This window comes from Mauremys mutica, chromosome 7, assembly GCF_020497125.1.
Source record: "Mauremys mutica isolate MM-2020 ecotype Southern chromosome 7, ASM2049712v1, whole genome shotgun sequence".
In the NCBI taxonomy this organism is placed as follows: Eukaryota; Metazoa; Chordata; order Testudines; family Geoemydidae; genus Mauremys; species Mauremys mutica.
Genome location: NC_059078.1, coordinates 82,012,377 through 82,037,337, shown reverse-complemented (window position 1 = coordinate 82,037,337; position 24,961 = coordinate 82,012,377). Strand labels below are relative to the sequence as shown.

The following is a 24,961-nucleotide window of genomic DNA, read 5'->3' as shown; positions in this document are numbered from 1 at the left end:
TGGCTGAGGAGACTTTGGTTTTCAAACCTGATATTGCTGAAACTGGAGCCTCGGCTCCAATTTCCATGGAAATTGAACATTCTCTCACAAAGTCCCCTTCTTCATCTGGACCAGGACCAGCCTCAACTAACAGCTTGCCTGTTAAAAGGGAAGCTCTAGAAGGTCTGGGTCTGTCCTCCAGAGCCATTAAGACACTGGTTTCATTTAGAAGAGTATCAACACTAAAAGCATACTCCTCAGTCTGGCCCAGGCTCAACATCTGGTGCCAAGAGCACGGCACAAATCCCAGAATTCCAGCCATTTCGGATTTTCCCCAAAGAGAAAGGTCTTCAGCCCAATACCATTGCACATCAAGTGTCTGTTCTTAGTAGCGTGCTGTTCACAGGATTCTCTGGCTCCCTAGCATACAATCTCCAGATAACCAAATTCCTTTGAGCAGTCCAAGTTGCTGTTTCCAACGTGGGACCTACCTCTAGTGTTGAGGGCTTTGACAAGCCATCCCTTTGAGCCTTTGACTTCACTGTCACCATTTTACTTATCTATTAATACTTGTTTCTTAATAGCTGTCATGTCCACCAAGTGAGTGCCAGAGCTGGCAGCCTTTTCTATACAGGAGTCTTACTGTGTGTTCCATGAGGACAAGGTAGCGCTCAGGACACCAAAATCCTTTCTTCCTAAGATATAGTCCTCCTTCCATACTTCCCAAGAGTTTGTGCTCCCTTCATTCCGTCAAAAACCACAGCATCCAACTAAAAAGATATGGCACACCTTAGAATTTCAAAGCTCTGCTCATACCTATCTTAGGTGTGTAGAATCACAAGGCGATTGGGCTCTCTCTTCACGTCCTTGCATCCAAAATGCCAGGGACTCAGAGTTTCTGTGTCCTCCATTGCTAGTTGGATTAAACTATGTATTATGGAAGCCTATCAAGCGTCAGTGGTTCCTTTTCCAGAAGGGATCAAGGCACACTCCATAAGATTTCATAGCACCTCATGGGCAGAATGAGCAAGTGCATCCACTTTGGAAATTTGAAAAGTGGCCACTTGGTCTGCAACTAATACCTTCGTTAAGCACTGTGAGATGGACTTTCTGTCCTCCACAGAGGCTGCCATTGGCAGGAATGTACTGCAGGCAGCGGCCCAGAAATGATGTTACTTTTACCAAAAAGGGGGGAATACTTTCTTCTTTCCTTACCTACTAACTTTTTTCATAACCTTCCCTACATCTGTTCACTGCTCATTACTTCCCAGATGTCCAGAATTGTGGGTGATGCTTGGCTGCAGAATGGAAAATTTATTACTGTTAATTTCCATTCTGCTAGCAGTGTCTCCAACAATTCTCCCCACCCTAGATGGCTCATGAGCCAAAAGTCGGATCATCACCATACAACCTTTTTTTTCTTTGTCTAAAGTACATAGTTATTTCATTACTGTTTGTTAATGGTGTTATGCAAGTTTTACATCTTTGAAATAACTCAACTGGCAGCAAGTGGTAGCAGAGGGGGCATGGCCAGTGTGCATCACACCTAAATGTTGATCTGCCTCCGTGAGCTGCAGAGTGGAGGGGAGCAACCCAAACATCTCGAGTTGTGAGAGACACAGCTAGAAGAAAGGATATTATTGGTAAGACATTTCCATTCTCTTAGAAATGAATTTTTTCTGCTATCCATTTTGCAAATTATATTAATATTACAAGAGGGTAAGTTATGACTTATTGCATGAAGGCTTTGATTAAAAATGGATTTGAGTCTCTCTTGAAATATGTATTAAAGGTAGCAATCAAAAGATGTTTGAGGTATTATAGGTGAAACATTCATGACACCTCTATTTCAAGTTTTTGTAAGACTTTTTGTTCTAAAACCTTGTTTTCGGATATTTATAACTACTCATTTTTCACCTTTTGGACTGAAATTTTACAAGTTTCTTCCCTGCTTAAGAATTTTTTTTAGTTTTGGGGGACAGGAGTACAGCTGTTCATTGTGAGAATAAGAGTAGGGGGAGAGCTGATTTTTTAAAATTAAGTATTCTAATAGTGAAATGCTTGGTAGTATAAAGTTTAAATTTTTCAGGAAAATTGTCATTACTAGGAAATGCCTTTGATTATTCTGGTGAAAATTAGTTTTGTTTTGACAGATTTATTAGGGACTATTGCCTGAATAAAGCAAGATTAAAAGAATTTTGTTTGAAGTAACACTTTTGAAGATGTATTTTCCACAATCTGTGTAAAAAAAATCCTAAATTAATAAACCAGAATATTTTAAAGAGAAAGTATAGCATCTCTCTACACACACACATTTGTCTAACCTTCTGAGTGATGTTCAGTAATAATTCTACTTTGTACTATATAGTGTTTTTCATCTGTAGATCTAAAAGTAAGTCACAAAGGCAGGTAAGCATTATTGTTCCCATATGTAAAAAACGAGTAAACACTTCTGGTGACTTGCCTAACATCAAACACCCAGTCAGAACCAAGGCTGGGAACAAACCCAAGGTTGTTTTACTTCCAGTCTTGTGCTCTGTTCTGAACTAAAGTTATTTTTACAAGAATGAGTATGAAGAGAAATATATACTGAAATAAATCAAAACCCTATCTGAAACTCTTCCCTTGTACTATAGGTGTGGCTGCTGCTAAAGATCAAGATATAGGAACTACAAATCTCCATATTGAAGTTTCTGATGTAGTGAACATCCTTGCCTATGTGGGCATAGCAAAAGGAAATGGAGTACTGTCAAAAGCAGGTAAAGAAAGTTGATTTGTATTATACAGAAATGGATGGAATAATAACTCACTTAAAAGTTTGGATAAGTATTTCGATATGCACTTTTAAAATTGACACTTGAAGTTTAATTCATTGTTTTAAAATATTTATAATGTATAAATGAAACATGCCTTTAACTGCATGCACAGTGAATTTTTTTATCTAAATATACTGTGGCTTAAAAATTATCACTTTCTGTGTTGTACTCTTTCACCTCTTTCCTGCCATTACCTACATATTAATGTACCTGTTTGTACTGGTAGTGGCAGAACAAATGGACAGTAGGATAAAGAATTCCCTTATGAAGCACCGCTAGCTCTTACAGCAGTTCCATTGTGATGTTTGCCAAACACCACAGGATCACCCTGAATTCCCCTCTCATAGTGTTTGCTGTGCTGAGTTTAGCGCAAAACTATTACATTGTGGACCAGAGAGTTTGAAGTGGTGTATGCTAATCGTGTGTGTATGATGCTGTAAAATACCGCATAGATAGAGGATAAACGATAGGGAAAGGAAATAAAACTATCCCATTTTTTTCCTTTTGTAATAAGCAAACATTGATTTGTTTTTCCTTGTTAGTGGAGCTGAAATAAGAAGATTAACTTCAATTTTGCTTTATTTACTTGTATGTGCACCAGCATAGCTCTAGAAATGACAAGAGATTCTTGACTTACTGTGCAGAAGAATGGGCACAAAATTGTTTTTGTTGGTTTCCCAAGACTGAATTTTAAATATTTTGATTACAGCAATGTTCAAATGTCCATCAGATTTTAACAATGTTAAATTAGCTTCAAATCTGAGTATAAATTGTTTTAAAGGTTTTTACATAATTTGTTTTGTTTTCTAATTACACAAAATATGTGAATAAAAAATAGCTTTGGAGGGTTTTCTGTAGTATTTGGAAAACGTAATAGTCTCATTATTTAGTCAGTCTGCCACAGGAAATTTAAAAAGATAAGAAGAAATATTTCAGCTTTCCACTTCCTGGTTTGAGAGTCTATTTGTCAATTCTTAGGAGTACTAAAGAAGTTTGAAGAAGAAGATATGGATGACCTTTTAAGGAAAAGATTGAAAGACTCAAGTGAATTACCTGGGGCTTTGTGGCACATTTATGCTGGCAAAGATGCTGACAAGATAAGGGAATTTCTTCAAAAGGTTAGATTTATATCAAATAGATATTTATTTTATAGACCTGAATGATCAGACATTTCAAAATTACTGTTATAGCTTTAAAAAAAGAAAAATAAAAAAATACTGCAGAGACCTTGTTTGAAATGCCCATCCCCTAAGCATCTGTTACTGCCTGGGATAGTCTCGGTGAACAAGCTAACTTATCTGATCTTCTATATCAGTCCAAATGGTTTAGGTACAGTTTCTCTCAACCGATCAATGGAGACGGAACACAAAGACTTTTGATGATATCATACCCTCACACACAAGGTTGTAGTCATCTCAGCCTCCAGTTGTTGCCAGGCTCCAACTCAGTGTAGCATGGACAGATCTTTCTGTCTGAAGAGCAGAAAAGCTTCAGATTCAGAAAGGATGAGTTAGGGAAAGATTCTTCTCTCAGGGAGTCCTGATAAAGTAAGAAGATCCATAAAGAAACCCACTTTCCATACCCACACACAAGAGTTTTGACTTCCATAGGATAGAAGGGGATTCAGGAGTATCTAGCCAGATGACTACCCCTTGAACTCAGCAGCCCCCCTCCAGGGCATTAGCTCCAGGATAAGGAAAGGAGGTAGAGGTCAAGTGCAATTTCAGCCCTACTTTAAGGAGGGACAGAGAACATAGCAGGAGCTGTCCTCAAGCCTTGGCAATCATCATCCTCAAGCCGACCTGGAACCCAAAGCCCTTCCCTCCCCCCCCCACTCCAGGGGGCAAAAGCAGCAGAGGTTCTACATGGGAAGATTCTCCCTCCATTGGGGAACAGAAAGCCAGGAAAGTGCAGGGAGTGCTCAGCAGTAGTAACCCTGAGAACTAGTCCCAGAGTGGTCTGGGAGCAGAGAAGAAAAGCTAAATCAGCTTTTCTGGCTGCTCCTTTAAAATGCAGCTCACCAGCCACCCTGGAAAATGCCTATGGGGCTCAAAGAGTCCTAGCCTGCTGGTGTGCTGCCTGCAGGCTCTCGCCAAAGCTGGTCAGATCAGGACCCTCAAGGTCTCTGAGGAGAAGGAAGAAGAGAATAGGGGGCAAAGAGCTGAACCATCTTTTAGGCTCTTCCTGAGTAGAGAAGGGAGAACAAAGTAAAGGAGGCCATATGCTCTCACTGACCAAGTTCAGTTCACATTGCAAATAGGTCCCCTCTCATTGTATATAGACATTTTGGAATGGAGTCCTCTCCAGCTATCACTAGGAGCAGGACCTAATTTCCAACTTTCTCTTCCTATTCCTCTAGGAGTGGGCCCCCACCTGCTCATTCTAGAAACAACAGTCTAGACGTAATCAAGTTTTTGAACTGTCTCTTCCAAACTTTAAGAGTGAGAAGAGAAAGAGAGATGAAGGGAACATAAAGCATGCTCCCCATCATAGACTGGAAATAAAGACACACTGGCTACTGAATACCACTTAGAGAATATCAGCCCAGCCAGACACTCACCAGCAGGGGCGGCTCCAGGCCCCGGGCGGCAAGCCGTGGGGGGCGCTCTGCCGGTGCCGTGAGGGCGGCAGGCAGGCTGCCTTCGGCGGCTTGCCTGCAGAGGGTCCGTTGGTCCCACGGCTTCGGTGGCACGCCTGCGGGAGGTCCGCGGGACCAGCGGACCCTCCGCAGGCAAACCACCGAAGACAGCCTGCCTGCCGTGCTTGGGGCGGCAAAATGCCTAGAGCAGCCCCTGCTCACCAGTACGTGATGCCCTACCCAAGGAGGATGACTATCAGTGGAGTAATAGAGATGAGTAGGAGGGAACAGCGGGTGAGGTTGAAAAAAATGAGGCTGTAGAGAACAAGATCATTCCAGACTCCCGATCTAAGGAGAAGGCCAACTCTGCATATTTAAGGAGGAGGATTCACCAGTGCTCTTAATAAAAATACCACGTACTCTGGAGCTGCAGTAATTTGCTAGGGAACTTATATATGCTCTTATAGAGCCCTGCAGGTGCTGCCCATCCTCCTCATGTCAAAGAAAAGATCAGCAGTAAGTGGTGCATCCTGCACAGGAAACTGTCCTCTGTCCTGGCATTAAAGGTGCTTTAGCCTCTGAGAGCACCAGATATAGAGCTGCCCACTCAGCGCCTGAGGGGTGGATGTTGCCATCTCGGGTTGGCAAAAAGGATAATGATTTCTGTAGAAAGAGGATCCTGTTTAACGGAAAAAATGAGGCATTCCTGAACAGATTTTTTGAGGTTGCCCATATATTACAGGAAGTTTCACTATACATAGTGTATGCCTGTCAGGTGGTAGATAGGGAGCTACAGAAACTTAGCAGAGGTCTCCAGAGGCCAAAGATGAGGATTTAGAATTTGCCAAGATGCTTCTATTGCTGGGCTCAATTCTCTCATTCATATGAAAAACATAATCCAGTCAATTTGTGAAGCCATGGCCACTTCAGTGGCAGGCAAGAGTGCATTGTGGCTAAAACAATAGCCATTTTTTCCCTCCAAAATCAAACTAGAGGCCCTGCCATTCAAAGAGAGGGTTTTTTTCAGGGATGAGTTGGAGAAGATCCAGCATTCCTTAGCTGCGTTAGAGATCCAGGTTCTGACCCACAAGAGGCCCAGATTTGGGCATCAGGATCACAGTCCAAAAGGGGCAGATACAGGGAACTAGAACTATCATCCAGAAGAAAGGGCATGATGCCACTTCAAAATGAAGGCAAGCTTCAGATGGGTTAGCTGCTTTCATTATCAAAGAGATGATAGGCACCAGGGAGTCCCTTCAAATTTTAAACAGACAGCCTTAAAGTACAATGGTCCAGGTGCAGTCTCAGCATCAGGGTAAGGTGGGGGAGTTTCTTCCCCATTTGTGCCCAAATGACATCCAATCAATGGATGTTGGACATGTTAACTTATGGAGATGTGATTGCGTTTGATGCAAGATCCTCTCACAACTTATTTCTCTTTCCCTGACTGATCAACCAACAAAGTACTTGAGGCCTTCCATTTTCCACATAAGACACAGGTCATGTCTCTTGTCCTGAAAGATCAGAAGGACACAGGGATCTGATCCATCTGTTTCACTGTTCTAAAAAAATAAAATAGGGAGTCTGTGTCTAGTTTTGGGCTTACAAAAGACCAGTTCTTTCTCGAGAATCTTGACTAAAGTCATTTGTTCAAGAAATGAACTCTGGTGTACTCTTATTCTCTATGGGTTTCCAGGATTCATACCTGCATTCATCAATGTTGTAGTTTCAACAGATGGAGTATCTGTGATATGTTGGCATAGACCAGCAGTTATAGTACCAAGCTCTCCCTATCATGTGGCTGGGATGTGGATGGTCATGCCTAGTGGTTAGAACAGGAATCAGGCCGAATGGTCAGAGCAGGAGTCCTAGCAAGTGGTTAGAACAGGAATCAGTAGTCAGGAATTGGAGCCCAAGGTCAGAACTGGAGTCCAAGGCCAGATCACAAAGCCAGGGTTCAGAGCTGAAGTAAGAGATCAGGAATTGAAGCCGAGGGCCAGAACTGGGTTACCTGGCGGGAGGCAAGGCAGGAGCAGGGCAGGGAACAAGCAGGTGAAGGAGTTATCACAGCTGTATGTGAATGCTGCTGGGTTTAAGAGCTGGTCTGCTGACTTTTCCAACAATTCAGGCAGTGTAGCTAATCAGGCAGCCTACTACAGGCCAGCTGTGCTCATTAGATTGCCCAGAGACTGGGTCTGGTGCAAGTCCTGCTTCTAGACTGGCTGTGCTGCAGGCCGTGATTCCCGACATTCCCTCATGGCCCTAATAAGAGAGTTCACATACATCCTCCCAAACCTGAATGACTGGCTGAGTTGGAAGCTTCAGCCAAGATGTGAAGAGAGAGAGTCTGTATTTACCTGAAGAGTCATGAGTTAAAAATAAATATGAAAATATTCCTCTGTCCCACACAGAGTGCATCTTCAGTAGGTAAAAAGGTGTGTTCTCAACTTGAATTAGCTAACTCAAGTTCACTAGGATTTTACTTTGTCTTACTTAAGACAAGGCAGTTTGTAGTTAGAAACCTAGGGGGAGTCTGAATTTTACCTTGACCTGCTAACTAGTGAAACCTACAAGTTACTTTGTCTTCACTCAAGTTATCTTTTACCTCAAGTTATCTTATTCAAGTTAAAAACAAACCTTTAAGGCTTCAGGAGCTAATGTATCTGGGAGCAAGATTCAACACCAATTTAGATACCGTGGATCTTTCTCATGCAGGACATGATGAACAAGTTTGCAGAACCACGTCAGGGCCTCAGTTCAGCAACCAAGTAGCATAGTGTCTCTCTGCTACGGGGTTCTGTGGCCAATGGCAGTGGGTCTAGGAACCACACTTTCTCATGGACTGTCTTCAGTACGTTTTTCTGTTGCAATGGAAAGCAGAGTTGAGAAATTATCTTGAAATGTCTAGGTTACACTAGGGCAGTGGTGCCCAAACTTTTTACTTCATACCCCGCCCTCCCCCCCTTACTCTGTCTGCGCCCTGTCTGGGGGCAGGGGCAAGGCCAGGAGCAGAACCAAGCCTGTGGGCTGAGGCCAGTAGCCGGGGCCCCAGGTGTGGGGGCCGGGGCCAGGAGTGGAGCTGGTTGCGCTCCCTCCCCACCCCCCCTGGGGGCTGGCCCAAGCCATAGCCACACATCCAGAACATTCCTCCATGCCCCCAGCAGGGCACACCCCACAGTTGGGAGACCTCTGTACTAGGGTGATGACTAGCTGAGGAAAACTTCAACAAAGGATGTCTTCTGCATTCTCTAGTGTGGGACATTCAAACCACAGATGCCATCATGCCTGGCTGGGGCACCTACCTATAATAGACACTGATCCAGAGTAAGTGATCTCTGATTGAAAAGTAGTAGCATATTAACAAGCTGGAGACCAAGGTAATGAAGTTAGCTTTTGCTTACATGTAGGGAAAGCAAGCAACTTATCAGTAAGAATTCAGTTGGGCAATAACATGGTATACCTCATTCACCAGGGAGGCACAAGAAGGTCTGACTTCTGATTACTTGAATACAAAAGAACATTTTTCTTTCAGCAGTCAGGACTGCAAGAAAGATGAACACAGCTGATGGAATGAGCAGAGTGCCGCTGAATCAAGGAGATGGGGAGTTAAATTCCCAGGTTTTTCTGTCTTTGCAAAAGGTGGAGCAGGCCTGAGATGAGATCTCATGGCATTTAGAGAAAGTAGAAGAGAACCAAAATATTTCAGCACATTCAAGGCAGCAGGGGCACATGAAATGAATACTATAGAAATTCCCTGAATCTTCATGCTGATATACATTCTTCACCTGTATATGCTGGCAGTGTCCCACAGAAGATTGCCAGATCTAGAGGAGTTTTCACAGTGATCATTCCAATCTAGCTGAAAAGGCCACGTTACCCAAAAACTAGTGAACATGTCCACATCCCCCCCCAACCCTTAGCCTCCAGTTGAATCCAGCATGTTTCATGGACTGTCTTACTGTTAAGGCACCAGTCCAAAGAAAGAGAGCTTTATCAGATAAAATCTCTCTGATACAGCCAAGGAAGCCATCAACTTTAAAAATGAACTCTAGACACTGGAGAATCTTTGTGAGCTGGTGTGACAAAGTGTGGATAGAGCTGATTGAGGCCCCAGTGCTAACCTTCCTGTTTCCTGTATATTGGTCTAATCTTGGATTTGAGTGTCAGTTCCATTAGAGTACAAGCAACAATAATACTGGCAATCTAAGGTTTGGTGGATGTGGTCTCAGTTGGATGAACCCGCCACCCCTTCTGCTGTAAGCAGTAGGTGGTGATCCCATCTGTATTACAATGATTAACTGTCTTGAGAGGTGAGAGGTCCAAGTTGTCTGGACTGGCATAAAAGATTGAAGAGAGAATGGAAAACTTTCTTTACCTGTTCATTTCCTTTCTTTGAGATCTTCTATACCAGTCCAGCCTTCTTGCCCTGTATGACTTGGATGCCTGTTTCCTTTACTCGGTTTCAATGCCAAATTGCTGATATGTTCAGATTCCTGCTGTAACTAAAATTGTTTGTTAAAAGTCACTGAAGAATTGCATTTAATTTTTTGGTTTGGTACTGCTTTCAAGGTACTCAGCTGAAGACTCATAGATGGCTAGACCCTTAATGTGTAAGGGTGTAAAGTCAAAAATCTTAGTATTCTGCTGGTTGAGAGAAACTATAATCCAAGTACCTGGACTGGCTCAAAAGATCTCGCAGAAAGAAAATTAATAGATAAGGAAATTTTTTCCTTTTACATAAAGTAGTTAATAACTAACCTAAAGTATATTTACATCTGATGTAAAATGTTTATAAATAAATTCGTATATTTAAAAAAAACCACCTGTTTCCTGAGACATGGACAACAGATGTAGGGTTTTTTCCCATCTCTCACTATTATTCAGTAATTAGTGGCTAGTCAAGACAAATGTTTGTTCTTTGTGTGTAGCACAGTGAGGAACTGTTTGTTGTGGTGGTGGTGGGGGGGGGGGTTTGCATTTAAAAATCCACTCATGTCTCATTGGAAATATTTTTAGACCATTCTGCTTATGTCATTTTCTTAATTCCTTTCCAGTTTATTTGGGGGGAAAAAACTCTTTATGTGAATTTATGTTCTGCTTTTTCTTGATTTGAGGTTATAATTTTGTTGTGTTATGATCAGATCCTGTGGAAATTTTGTCAAAACAGATTATCTCTTAAAAGTTTGAAATATGGAGATGAGCTGTTATGAAATAGAGATACTATTTTCTTGCAAGTGAGTGTATTTCTGACAAACAATGGAAGAGAAACGTGTAGGCAAAAATGTTTATACTTGGTTTGTTTTTTTTAATTTTTACTAAACTCATCAGAAGGCATTTACTGCTCTTCTGGAGTGGAATTCCTTGAGAATCCTTTTACTTCAAAGGGATTTGGGTGCTGAATTCCCTTAAGCTCAAAAGTTTGTCCCTTCCGCCAACAGAAGTTGGTTCAATAAGAAGATATTACTTCATCTATCTTATATTTATTAATTCCCTTAAGATCCGTTTAAAATACTAGCCAAAATTTTCATCTGGATATTGGAAACAAATTCCTGTTGCTTTTTAGGTAGGTAAATGTTGGACCTACCAACATAATTTTCCTTTTTAAAAAAAAAAAAGATCTAGTGTCTCACCTGTATTACAGATTGCGAAAGAACAGGGTCTAGAAGTTTTACCAGAGCATGATCCAATACGTGACCAGAGTTGGTATGTGAACAAAAAACTTCGCCAAAGACTTCTTGAAGAATATGGAGTGAAAACCTGCACTATTATTCAGTTCCTTGGTGATGCTGTTATTTTACCAGCAGGAGCGCTTCATCAGGTAAAATACTTCTGTTCAAAGATAGATACATGTAAGTTCATGCTTAAATTAGATTTGATTTCATTATCAGTGACCATTATAACGTACAGAAATAAATAATACAAACTGATAGATAGAAATTGCTATCCATGATTACTATGCAAGAACTCAGAAATATTCAGAATAACTTGGTTATTTCTCAAAATGTCAAATAATGGTCAAAACACTATTAACTGTTGTACAACTCTTTCAATCCAGTTAACTTCCTTTTACTAGCATATGATGGAAGCATGGCAGTAACTATAAGTTTCAATATAAACCTAATGCTGATCCACATTTGTTTGGCCTACATCTGTGGGAGAATTTTTGGGAAAGTTTCAGGTTAATTGACAGGACATTTCTGAGATGAGATTTTTGAAAAGTACTTCTTCAATCTGAAACATATGGACTATTCAGACTTCCTTTTTACATAGCAGGAATATCAGCCAGTCTACAAAGCAGAAACAAGCATTAAATTTCCCTTTCAGCAGCCTCCCTTCATGTGACACACTGTTCTGTCTGTGCTGCAAATAGATTTTATTTTCACTTCTGCAAGGAAAAATATGGTAATTAACTCCAGAGAGAGAAATTATGGGGAATCAGTGTATTAATTGTGAAGCAGAATTGTCCCCATCCTAGCATAACCATTTTTTCTCTTAAGCCACCAGTAGCCCCTGTGCTACAGAGGATGGGAGTCTCACAAAGAAAACTTTCCCTGGCTAAAGATCAGACAAGAATTGTAGCCAGTAGTGGACCCATCTGAGTCTGAGCATGACGACATGGGGAAGGCAACCTGTGCTGTGTCTCAAGAATGACATTTCAAATTGATTTGCAGTCATGGGTCAAAGAGCCATGACTACTTTGGTTGATGGTCCCCCATGTGTATCCCACTCTGAGTACTCTGTGCACCTGAGACTGGAGGATTCTTGCTGTCAGTATCTATTGGGCTGTGCCTCCTTGTGCTTCAAACCAGGGGCATTCCTGCTAAAAAATTTAGCTTTGTTTTGTGTAAATATTTTTTTCTTAAGATAATGTTTTAGTATCTGTGGGTAGGGTTCCCTCCATCCCCGTTGCCCCAACATTTGGGGTTCTTAGCATGCCTAAGATCCCAGATTTCATGTCCTGTATGGCCTGCCCCCAGATCTTCCCAGAGGGTGGTCTGCACAATTCCTGTTTGTATTGCCTTGGAGAATCCCACATCCCCTCCAAGTACAATGTTTACAATTTGTTTCTTCCTTTAATTTGGCAATCCCATGAGTTCCAGCTTTGAAGACACCTAATGGAGCAGTTGATGAGGCCCAGTCTGATACTCAGTTTCCAGACCCCCCTGTACATTGGCGGGAGCTGCCTACCAGTGCCCCTTCTGGTCCAAGGCTCTCCAGCTCTGAACCATTGGATATCAAGCCTAGGAACTCTAGCAAGAGATGGGAGGAGAGTATGATCAGACAGGCCACATTGGAAATGGGATAAATCCCCTCCTAAAGCCACTAATAAAAGGCGCGTCTCCCCTACCTTGTCCAAATTGGGTGAGACTTTGTGCCCTGGTAAGGGTATCAAACTGAATTCACCAACAAACTTCCACAGGAACTCAAGCCACAATTTCAGGCCCTCATCGAGGAGGGTAAACTAATAAGCAGACTGTTTCTCCAGGCTTTGCTAAATGCTGCAGATGCTGCTTCCCATTCCATGGCAACTTTGGTTGTCATGAGGTAGACCTCATGGCTACAGTCTTCTGGGGTCCCCAAGGAGGTACAAGGTACTGCAGAGGACCTTCCGTTCAGGGGCAGCCATTCGTTTAGTGAGAAAACAGATGAGGCACTGGATACCTTCAGAATCCCAGGCTACCCTCTGCTCCTTATGTATTTATGCCTGAGTTCCTCAGAGGAAGTATTCTAGACCACCTGCATACAAGCATCTCACTTCACAACTTTTCTACTATCAGAGAGCATATGAACCTCCCAGGAAGTGTCAGAGACTGTAGCGTAGAAGACATCATGCCCCGCTGTTGTTGATCTCTTAGGCTCAGGAGACCATTTTGACAGGACCAATGAGAGCCGCCAGCCAGCCTCCACTCTGACTGACACCCCCTTTGGTGGCTTCCTGACCTGTTTCTTCCAGTATGGCATTATGTCACCTCACATGGATGGGTCATAGAGATCATCTCCACTGGCTACTCAACAGTTTCTTTCCCCTTCCCGTTCCTCCTCAGGACCCGTCTTAGGAGAGGATCTTCAGATAGGAAGTGGACTCTCCTTTACAGCTAAGAGCCTATAGAACCCATACCCTCTCAGCATAAGGGGAAGGGGTTTTATTCCGGGTACGTCCTCATCACCAAAAATAAAGGGGTCTGGAGGCCCATGAAGCTGAATGTCTTCATATGCCTTTCAAAATTCAGGATGACCATCCTGGCCGCTATAATTCCCTCCCTAAACAAAGGCGACTAGTTTTCAGCTCTGTTTGAACAACACTTATTTCCATGTAGACATTCATCCTGTGCACAGGAGGCCCAGATGATTATTGGTACAGTCCTTCCCTTTAGCCTCTTGACAGCTCTAGAGTTTTTAATGAGGTGCTGTCAATAATAGTGATATACCTGTGCTGCCAAGGCAGCCCAGATTTTCATTATCTTGATGACTGGCTGCTCATGGGCTTGTCATGTCAGGAAGTACAACTGTCAATCCTTTGCCTACCCAGCTTCTTTTGAACCTTTGAACTTTAGTAAACCTAGAAAAGTCCAATGTAGTTCCAATGCAAGTTATAAAATTTATCAGAGCATCTCTGAATTCAGTTTCAGCCAGAGCTTATCTACCAGAAGACAAACATTATTGCTCAGCATTGGATGTGTCCTCCCATGACAGTCGGATCTTGCCTGATCCTGATAGGCAACATGGCCTTCTGCCCCAATGTTATGCCATTTGCAGGGTTCCCTCTCTGGTGCCCCAGGCACGGTTGAGGACAGTCTACTGTCTGAGCAGAGACAATCTGGACAAATGAGTCTCAATTCCCCACGGTATTCATTCCCCTTCCTCCCACGAAGAAGCTGATTATGGATGCCTTCCTAATGAGTTAGGGAATGCACCTGAATGATCACATGGCTCAAAGCTCTGGTCCCAACAAGAATCCACACTTTACATCAACCTCCTCAAACTGGGGGATCTTCACTAGGTTTGCAGAAAGTTCCTGTCCCTTATCCATGCCCATCGCATTCAGATAATGTAGGAAAACATGACCACAGTCTAATACATAAGCAGAAGAGTGAGGTCTCTGGCCCTTTAGGTAGAAGTAGTCACACTGGTTCCAGAGTTTATCTGTCATCTAATTACCCACTCAGTGGTGCACTTCCCAGAAGTAATGAATACCTTGGCAGACAGCCTCAGCAGGCACTTCCATAAGGATCACAAGTAGGAAATGCATGGCTCAGTAGTACAAAACATATTCTGACAGTGGGGTTTCCCATCATGGTATCTTTGTGTCCCAGAACAACGAGAAATACCCACCTTACTGTTCACAAGCAGCTTGGTGACAGTGTTACAGAGGGGTCAGTTTCCTAGTTCAGTGGTGAACTGCTGGTGTCTACCTTCCCACCAAATAACCCCTTTGACCTGAGTCTTGAAGAAAATCAAGTAGGACAGAATGCTGGTGATTTTTGTGACATCCTGCTGGCTGAAGCGGTTCTGGTTCACTAGCATCCTCTAGATGTAACCGTTCCCATGCATACAGATTCAGCTATTTCCGAACCTGGTAACACAAAACAGAGGCAGGATTAACCACGCCAACCCACCATCTTTCTCCACCTGACAGCCTGAAATTTGGATGGATGCCGAGCTTTGAGAAAACATGTTCCAAGGAAATACAATCCATCCTCAATAATATCAGGAAATGCTCTCTGAGAAAATGCTTTGTGGTTAAATGGAAGAGATTTTTTCTTTCTGATGCCAGTTTTGTTGCAAGCCCCCAGAGAATTTGGACACCTCTATCATCTTAGACCACTTTCTTTCCTGGAAGAAGTTGAGCATATCTCTGTTACCTGCGTGTGCATTTGGCAGCAATTAATGCCCTCCTGTAGACGGCTGGACTCACCCCTGCAGCGCCTCCTGCTGGTGACTCCTGGGAATTAGCTCCGTTCCAGCTCTGGAGCGCCCTCTGCAGGCCGGTGATCCACCTGTTCTCTGGCCCCCGTGTCCCTCCCTGGACCCGGTGCGCTTTTACATGGGGTGCTGCCTCCTGGCAGTAACCCCTTTCTCTCTGGGTCTCCCCTCCCTGGGGAACCCCCACCCTCTATCCCCACCTTGCCTCAGTATATGGCTACTGCCAGTCATTGTCTAGCCCCACGCCTTGGGGCAGACTGCAGTATCAGCCTACTCATCACTGGCAAGGAGGGTTTGGACCTCCTGCCTTGGCCTACCCCTGGGCTGCCCTCTGCAACCCCAGTACCTCTTGGCCTAATGCTAGGCCGCAGCCTGGGGCTTTCCAGGCTAGAGCTCCCCAGCTCCTCTGCCTTTCCCCAGCCCTGCTTCACCCAGGTACCTTATGTCTAGCTCCCGGCAGCCAGGCCCATCTCCCTCTATAGCTAGAGAGAGACTGACTGGGCGTGTGGCTTCCCTGGTCTTCTTATAAGGCCCTGTTGCTCAGTTTGAGGCATGGCCCCAGCTGCAGCCACTTCCCCCTATCAGCCCAGCCTAAAGGCTGCTTTCTCCAGCCACAGCCCCTTGCCAGGGCTGTTTTTAACCCCTTCAGGTCAGGAGCAGGGGTCCACCCTGCTACACCTCCCTTCCCCTGGTTGACAGCTACTTTGTCTTCACCCATCCTATTGACCATAAGGTTCCTGAAAGGCCTTACTACAACCTACCCCAGTAGTGAAACTAATGCCAAGGTGGGATCTCAACCTGGTTTTGTCAGCACTTATAAATCATCCATTTGAACTGTTTTCAGCCTTCTCCCTTCTTCACCTCTCTATTAAAGTAGTCTTCCTGACTGCAATACTTCTTCCAAAAGAGTGGGTGAGCTAGGGGCCTTTATGGTGGACACTCCCTATACAGTGTTCCATCAGGATGCGGTCTCTCTGAGGTTATACCCCTAGCTGATTACAAAGCTTCCCTCTGAATTCACCTGTCTTCTACTTGAAACCTTGAGCCACCAGAGAAGACAGAAAGCTTCATTCTCTGGATGTCCATTGATGTCTGGATGTCCATTTCTACCTACAAAGGACACAACCCTTCAGGAAGTCTCCCAAGACTCTTCATTTCCATTCATTGAGCAGATGAAGGGGGAAGCAATCTCCTCCCAGAGGCTTTCCAGATAAATTGCTGGTTGCATCTGCCTTTGCTATGATTTTGCAGGGGCTACTCTTCATCAGAATGTGAGGGCTTACTCGACCAGAGCCTAGGCTGCTTCCATGATTATTCTTCAGGATGTTCTTCTCCTGGAGATTTGTAGAGCAGCAATATGGAGCTTTGGGTATACCTTCACTACTATGCCCTGGTGCAGACCTCTTCTGTGACTGCATCCTTCAGTTCACCAGTCATTCAGTCAGTGGTGCAGCATTGTTCCTTGGACCCTCATCCTCGATGAATATTGCATGCTGGTCACCCACAGTTGCATACACACTGGGACCATCACTCGAAGAAGAAAGAAAGGTTCTTACCTTACAGTAATTGGAGTTCTTCTATCCACCCTCCTTCCCCTCTGCTGCGAATCCTTTCTTAACAGAGATTCCCAGTAGAGAAGGAACTGGAGATGCGGCTGGTCTGTGCCTCCCCATATGCCCTCAGTTCAGAGCATAAAGAGGTGCAGGTAAGGACCAACAGACACTGATAGGAAGAATGTTCTAGTCTCAAGCACATGGAGTGCATGTGTACCCACAGTGGAAACACACGTCTTGAAGAACTCCAGTTACTGTAAGGTAAGTAACCTTTCTTTCACACTGGTTAAGAGGGATTGCAGGCCTCAGGCCTTTGAATCTTCTCATGCAACTTCCTCCTAGGCGTTCACTCCACCTATTCTAAGATGCTGGACCTTTCTGATCAAAGGTGTACAAACAACTACCAAACATCTTTTCCCAGAGAGAGAGCAGAAAAATGTTTACCAATGTACAGTGACCCAAAGGACTTTTATTAAAGAGTAATCTGATATCAAACTTCCCTGAATGTATCTGCTAGCTGTTTCATTTCTTCAAAGAATGATCAAAGGCATTGAATGCAATACTCAAGGTGAACTTGGCTGTCATTCTAGTGATTTAAAAAGGGGGGAAAAAATCTGTTCTACTAGATTGGATGGTAGCCCAGGAGAATCTGTGAGACTGCAAACTTGAATGTATTTCTAAAGGGAACTATGAATTGCTTGTCAAGTGCACCTCTATATGGTCATACGTGACTATATTTTACTAAGAGCTTTTAAGGTCTAGAGTGATTGGCCTCAGAGCTGCTTCCCAAACGATTCTGAAAGATGGACATCTCTTTTATGTATTTGATGTTTCCTTGGATCGGTTGTCCTTAACAGGCAAAATAGAGGGCAAGAATGTGGTTGGATTATGGCCAGAGAAAGCTAATCCTGAAGTCAAGTGAGGACTCATTAGTCTGCCAAAATTGGAAGAAAAGAACTAGATGCTAGAAGAGCAGGCATGAGTATGCCTTCCCTTCAGGGATGTAATCTGTCACTTTTTGGTTAAATGGAAAATTGAATTACTGATTTGTACTCTTAATAGTAGTGATTAATGGGTATCATGCAGAAATAAATTCTGTCCAAGAAGGCAATTTGTGACTTTCCCAATTGCATCAGACTTAAACAGAAGAATTGTTTTTGGCTGGCAGACACGTGATAAACACATAAATCGCTAGACTATCACAGAAGAAAAAAAAAATTCAAGATATCTGTTCTCTCCTCTTGGAGGGAAGCTTGTCAGGTTCTCTACCCCAAGGATCAAAAGTAAGGTTTGACACTTCCAAGATATTGTTATGAGCTAGGTGAAAACTTATGGATTGAGGTAAAGCTCCACTGACATTGATAGGTGTGAACTCACCCTTCAATTAACAAGTGTAAGTATAAACCCCCACCTCGGCAAAAGGAGTGTGTGAACTCATCTAGGAGCTTTAGCTAGGCACTGTTTTGGGTAGGGATGTTTGGAGGTGGGGGACGGAAGGGGAGGCAGGAAAGCAAACAAAAAACACTACTTTAAAAGATGGAGACAGCCTGAAGGAGCAGCTGAAAGCACAATGGGTGACCCTGGAAGAAAGCTCGGGGGAGACCCTTTTTGGGTCAGGGCTGCAGCCTGAAAAGGATGCTCTTGGTGCTATGAGCAAAAGAAGCTATTTCCTGCCATTTAAGTCCTTCTGCATTCAAAGATACAGGACTTAGTACGTTCTTTGTAAAGAAACAAAACTGTGTCAAGGAAGTACCTGACTGTCACCTATTTCTCCTCAACTGGAACAACCTAGTAGACACCACATTTTATGCTATCCATTCAGGTCAAAATGGACAATATGTTGGTTTTGCCAAAGGACCTTGTAATCTGGGACCCATGGCCGCCCATGATTTCTAGAACCTTAACTCTGAATTTTTGATTTTCAAACTAGTCTTGTGTTCTAACCCAGTTCTCTTTTTAAGATATAAATATTCCCAACATTAACTTTGTTTTAATAAAGTTTTTGATTGTAAATTGTCGTTTATAGCACTGAGTTTCTTAAAAATAAACACCAAAATAAAACTAACAGAAATACTTCCAATATTTACATCCAGATAATAAAATCGCATGTAATACACTAAGTGCAGCTGAAATGTAAATGAATAAAATAGGAACCCTCAAAAATCCATAGGTATTACTGGAGAAACTGTTTTATAAGATATGAGGCATATAATTGACATCAAACTAAATGGAGTGCACCGGCACCATCACATTCAGTATGTGTATTTAAGAGCTAAAAATAAGCATGGCATACTGTTGTCACATTTAACCCCTTGACATCAATTCCAAACAGTTGCTTTTGAGATGGAGATATTCCAAATCCTGGCACCTAGGAGTTAATAAGACAGTATTTATGATGGATAGATTCTGGGAACCTTTTTCTCCACAGTGACAAGTTCCTATGAAAGGGATGTGTGGGAGGAAATGGAAGAACTATGTTCTTTGATACATGTGTTTAAAAAAAAAAATACTCTTTCTACATAGATATGTAAATATTGACCTTAAAGTACCTTCACCTATTTTCTATATAAAAAGCACATTTAAAAGAATAACACTCTTAACAAATATGAGTGCTATATTATGATCTGATAAGATTTCATTATTTTTGCGTAGATATCATGATGTATCAATAATTAAAACTAAACTACAGTTGTCAGAATATATTTGGTGATACATTATCCTTTTTATTTTTCACTTGCTAATTGACAGTGATTTGAAACTACTGCTGATAACAGTAATGTAAATATTGTGGCTTGTAAGACATATGAAAAATTGTTCTTAGAGGTTTTCTTCTACATGATATATTTCCTACACTTCTCTAATGTATACTTCAGTATAAAAAAGTAAAGTCTCAATATAATAAAATTGTAATTGTTAACTAATATTAGCACAATAACTGTTTCTGTATCTGTTTCTGATTTTTAAAATGTATTGAAAGTTGTCATTAAAAGATAATGGTGAAATACTTGACTCAGTGATTTAAGTATGTCTGTTGAGATTAAATGCATAATTTAAATTGCTTTTTTATAACAGGACAAGTAATTATATAATCTAACAAACTCCTAAAACTATGTTAACTTAAGAGCATAATGACATATTAGAATCACAGAAGTATTGGAGCATAAGCTTTCGTGGGTGAATACCCACTTTGTCAGACGCATGCAAAAAGCTTATGCGCCAATGCTCTAATAGTTTTGTTAGTCTATAAGGTGCCACAGGACTCTTTGTTGCTTTTTTCAGATCCAGACTAACACGGCTACCCCTCTGATATTAGAATCAGACACTCAAAGGACTGTAAGGGACCTCAAGAGGTCATCTAGTCCAGTCCCCTGCACTCATGGCTGGACTAAGTATTATCGAGATCATCCCTGACAGGTGTTTGTTTAACCTCTTAAAAACCTTCAATGATGGAGATTCCACAGCCTCCCTGAGCAATTTATTCCATTGCTTAACTACCCTGACAGGAAGTTTTTCCTAATGTCCAACCTAAGCCTCCCTTGCTGCAATTTAAGCCCATTGCTTCTTGTCCTATCCTCAGAGAGGTTAAGGAGAACAATTTTTCTCCCTTTTTGTAGTAACAGCCTTTTATGTACTTGAAAACTGTTATCCTGTCCCCGCTGTCTTCTCTTCTCCAAACTAAACAAACCCAGTTCTTTCAGTCTTCCCTCATAGGTCATGTTTTCTAGACTTTTAATATTTTTTGTTGTTGTTCTCTGGACTCGCTCCAATTTGGCTATATCTTTCCTGAAATGTGGTGCCCAGAACTGGATACAATACTCCAGTTGAGGCCTAATCAGCGTGGAGTAGTGAAAGGAATTTTTTTTTTTCCTTTTGTTGTGTTAAACTGTTGACTCATATTTAGCTTATGATCCCCTATAACTTCCAGATCCGTTTCTGCAGTATTCCTTCCTAGGCAGTCATTTCCCATTTTGTATGTAATGTAATATGCTTATAGAGAATGACGTCCCAGAGATGACTTGGTAAATACACATTTATTTAATGAAGATGTCCATGCAGTGTGCAGAGGCGGTCAAAAAAGCAAACAGGATGTTAGGAATCATTAAAAAGGGGATAGAGAATAAGACTGAGAATATATTATTGCCCTTATATAAATCCATGATACGCCCACATCTCGAATACTGTGTACAGATGTGGTCTCCTCACCTCAAAAAAGATATACTGGTACTAGAAAAGGTTCAGAAAAGAGCAACTAAAATGATTAGGGGTTTGGAGAGGGTCCCATATGAGGAAAGATTAAAGAGGCTAGGACTCTTCAGCTTGGAAAAGAGGAGACTAAGGGGGGATATGATAGAGATATATAAAATCATGAGTGATGTTGAGAAAGTGGATAAGGAAAAGTTATTTACTTATTCCCATAATACAAGAACTAGGAGTCACCAAATGAAATTAATAGGCAGCAGGTTTAAAACAAATAAAAGGAAGTTCTTCTTCACGCAGCGCACAGTCAACTTGTGGAACTCCTTACCTGAGGAGGTTGTGAAGGCTAGGACTATAACAGCATTTAAAAGAGAACTGGATAAATTCATGGTGGTTAAGTCTATTAATGGCTATCAGCCAGGATGGGTAAGGAATGGTGTCCCTAGCCTCTGGTTGTCAGAAGATGGAGATGGATGGCAGGAGAGAGATCACTTGATCATTGCCTGTTAGGTTCACTCCCTCTGGGGCACCTGGCATTGGCCACTGTCGGTAGACAGATGGGCTAGATGGACCTTTGGTCTGACCCGGTACGGCCGTTCTTATGTTTTTATGTTCTTACATGAGAAAGGAATTGCTATACATGTATGGTTCCCTACAGCTATGAGCTAGAAGCTGTGTGTATGTCAACTGCACAGGAGCTGATCTGTACAGGAGACAGCTTTCTCTCTAAGGACAGAGAAATAGACATCTATGGCCAGGAGTTGGGACAGGGAACTCCCAATTCTTTACACACCGACTCTCTATCTAGGATCTTAGGCTTTCTCCTTATTCTCCCTAATTTTGGGGGTTGTGCTCCACTGTCTCAGCTTCCCGATTATTGGAACTCTGGTAGAGTGTATTACCCTTCACCTCATGAATCTCAGGGGAAAATTGCCTGCCAAACTTGCCCGTTCATGATTACAGTCTGAGGCATCAGTAGCAGTAACAGCCCTTTTTCATCTCCCTGGCTCTTCTCTGTTTTAGATATGTCTGCTAAGGAGAGGAACTTTAGTCTGTACAGCTTCTTTAAATATCTGGACCTAATGATTGCCTAGATCAATTTGTTTGATTTTGCTAGATACTGTGTTAAGATGTACAGGGCTTCCCATAAGCTTTCATAACTACCTGTCTGGGGATGGGAGGGGGAAATAGTTGACAGGTCATTGGGTTCAGAGACTATTGTATTAGGTAGAGGAGGTGAAGTTAAGAAGTTTGATGGGGTTGGAGACACTTGGCAGTCAGATACGTGGGATTTTGGAACTTGGGAAAGGGGAGTTGTTCACTTGTCACTGGGAAGAATGTGTGAATTGGGGATGGATTTGGGAGCAAAGACAGTCAAGGTCACAGCACAGGTTTTTTTAGAAGAGAATTGGAAGATGGAGTCTAGAAGATGGATTGAATTAATGAGGAAGTGGCTGGCTGCATGCCAGAGAAAGGAAGAGAAGGGCTGGGCATGCTCTCAGATTGTGGCTAGTGTCCTTCAATAACATTCCAGCTCAGGAGCATGAGCCTGAACAATGTTAGGATTTTAGAAAAGTGTCTCTCATCATTGTGGAGTCTATTGCACACCTGACTTGTGACAACAGATAGATTTCAAAATGTTCAATAAATGTCAGTTTAATACACTTCATTACTGCTAACTTAAAAAGTAAAAAGATCCCCAGTCTGATAGTTACGTTGTTTGAAAGATATGGAGTCTATACTTGACTTTTTGTGAATTAAAAAAAAAACAAATTTTAATTTTCTTTTTTTCTTTTTCTTTTGGACAGGTGCAAAATTTTCACAGCTGCATTCAAGTAACTGAAGACTTTGTGTCTCCAGAACATCTTGTACAGTCATTTCACTTAACACAGGAACTGAGGCTGTCAAAAGAAGAAATCAATTATGATGATAAAATGCAGGTAAGAAATGAATTCTCAACTAGAACTTGTTCTGAAGGCACCGCATGCTCTGATTCTGACTGGAATATGTAACTGTGTGTGGTCATTTTCTAGCTGTTGTTCATACATAATAACAACAATAATCAATGTGCCTTTTTGGTCCCCATGAACCTAAGGGAGATGATGTGAATGCAATGGTGTAAATAACTTTCAGTTGAATCACTGTTTTGGTATTTCACAGTGTGTTTAAATATCAAGGTGTTTCCTTTTGGACTAATATTTTTAACTTAATCTTTTTTTCATTCACTAAGCCTAGGACTCAGTCCTAAACCTAGTTACATACCATGTATTAATAGTGACTTTTTTATCACTTGTATCTTACTGAAGAGTGTCTTATACTTCTGCAGGTTAAAAATATCTTATATCATGCAGTTAAGGAAATGGTGAGAGCTCTGAAGATTAATGAAAATGAAATGGAAGATGTGGAAGAAAACTAAAGCGCTCGCTGCTTTTTTATGTTAAAACATCAGATGGAGGTTATTTTTTCAATTACATGATGAACAGTATGCACACTAATTTAAGCTTCACAAACCATCAGTGCCAAGAAAACATAGTCATCGTATTTACTTGTTACTGACACTGCAACAGTATAGCTTCATAGATCACAGCTACTGTGATTAAATGTTACTTACTAAAAAAAATTTAGCAGCATTCTGCTATCTTGTATTATAATGTATATGAAGTTTGTGAAATGTCAAAGATTTAAGATGTATTTATTTTTTGAAAAAACCCCACAAAATTCTATGCTATATTGTTGATCAAATGTAAATGTGACTTGTACAGTTTGCTAAAATAACTCTGGTATTTTTCACTACATTGAGACAGTTACTGTGAGAGTAGGACACAAACACCAGCTATTGCCTGCATTTGGGACATTGCTGAATCCGCACAGCAGTCATGTCATTATCTGAAAATTACTGCCAAATAATTGTAAACTTTGTAAAATATAAAGTATATAAAGTAGATATTAAATACAGACACTTCAGTATTTTATTGAAGCTATTCAGTGTACAATTAAACATTTTCAAAAGGTGTAATTTATTTAAAATGTCTCATTTTGGTAAAATTTATGTGAACTTTTAAAGCTAAATATTAAACTTAATATGCTGTGTAAATATATACATATATACATTCAATGATGTATTTTTTTAAAACATTGGCTTGCTTTAATTTGTTAAAAGTGCAAGTGTTACACACGCTTTGTACATTGAAGTTGAAAGGGGTTTTGCATTTTCCATTAAAATGACTTTATCAAATGTTGTCTCATTGTGTTTGTTTTTCATGTTTGTGGCACATTTGTGACAGACACACTTGTCTGAGTCATTCATGCCTTCACGGTGATTGCAGATGTCTCTGTTGTAAAGCTGCCTACTGTAAAAGATTGGAATGTTGTATGTTAATTAGTGTGCACCATTCACCCTCTGCCAGTTTTAATATGAAACTGCTAATGGACATGCTGGAGCACAGTTCAAGTGGCTGAGCCAAAGAAAGCTATCTCAGAATAAAAATAATTTAAACATTCCTTATGTTGTGTCTTCAATAACAGAGATTCTTTTGTTTTGAGGGGAAGGGAATTTCCACAGAACAAAAAAAAAGTTCTCTATTGCTTTCAGTGATGGGGAACTTGTATGCTCATTATAAAAAATAAAATTGTGTATAATGCTCTAAAACTGAAAAAAAATAAATTTGATATTTCTCTAGCTGGTGATATAGCCAAAATGTGATAGCAGTAGGTATGCTGCTGCCAAATGAAACAACATATGTAACAAAGTGCTAGTGTTTGAGGTGGGGAGAGGTAGTATTTAAATTTCATTAAAAAGTTGGATGATATACAAAACAATTTCAAGTTTTTTAGTGAAAAGAATTATTATTTTAAAGGAACATGTTTTGAGTTTAACTGGTTAGAAAAATTGCAACTGATTTTGCAGTTACTCA

General features: G+C 41.4%; 1 protein-coding gene across 2 annotated transcripts in view; it reads left to right on the top strand.

Moving 5' to 3' along the window:
* The window catches only part of JMJD1C (jumonji domain containing 1C), a 311,545-nt gene extending 286,998 nt beyond the window's left edge, over window positions 1–24,547 (top strand). For both annotated transcript variants that reach the window (XM_045023354.1, XM_045023355.1), the window contains exons 22-26: window positions 2,616–2,738; window positions 3,774–3,913; window positions 11,015–11,191; window positions 22,856–22,987; window positions 23,374–24,547. In XM_045023354.1, coding sequence (XP_044879289.1) covers window positions 2,616–2,738; window positions 3,774–3,913; window positions 11,015–11,191; window positions 22,856–22,987; window positions 23,374–23,463 — 662 coding nt within the window. In that variant the 3' untranslated portion in view covers window positions 23,464–24,547. The remainder of the gene's footprint in view (window positions 1–2,615; window positions 2,739–3,773; window positions 3,914–11,014; window positions 11,192–22,855; window positions 22,988–23,373) is intronic.
* Window positions 24,548–24,961: the final 414 nt, after the last annotated feature.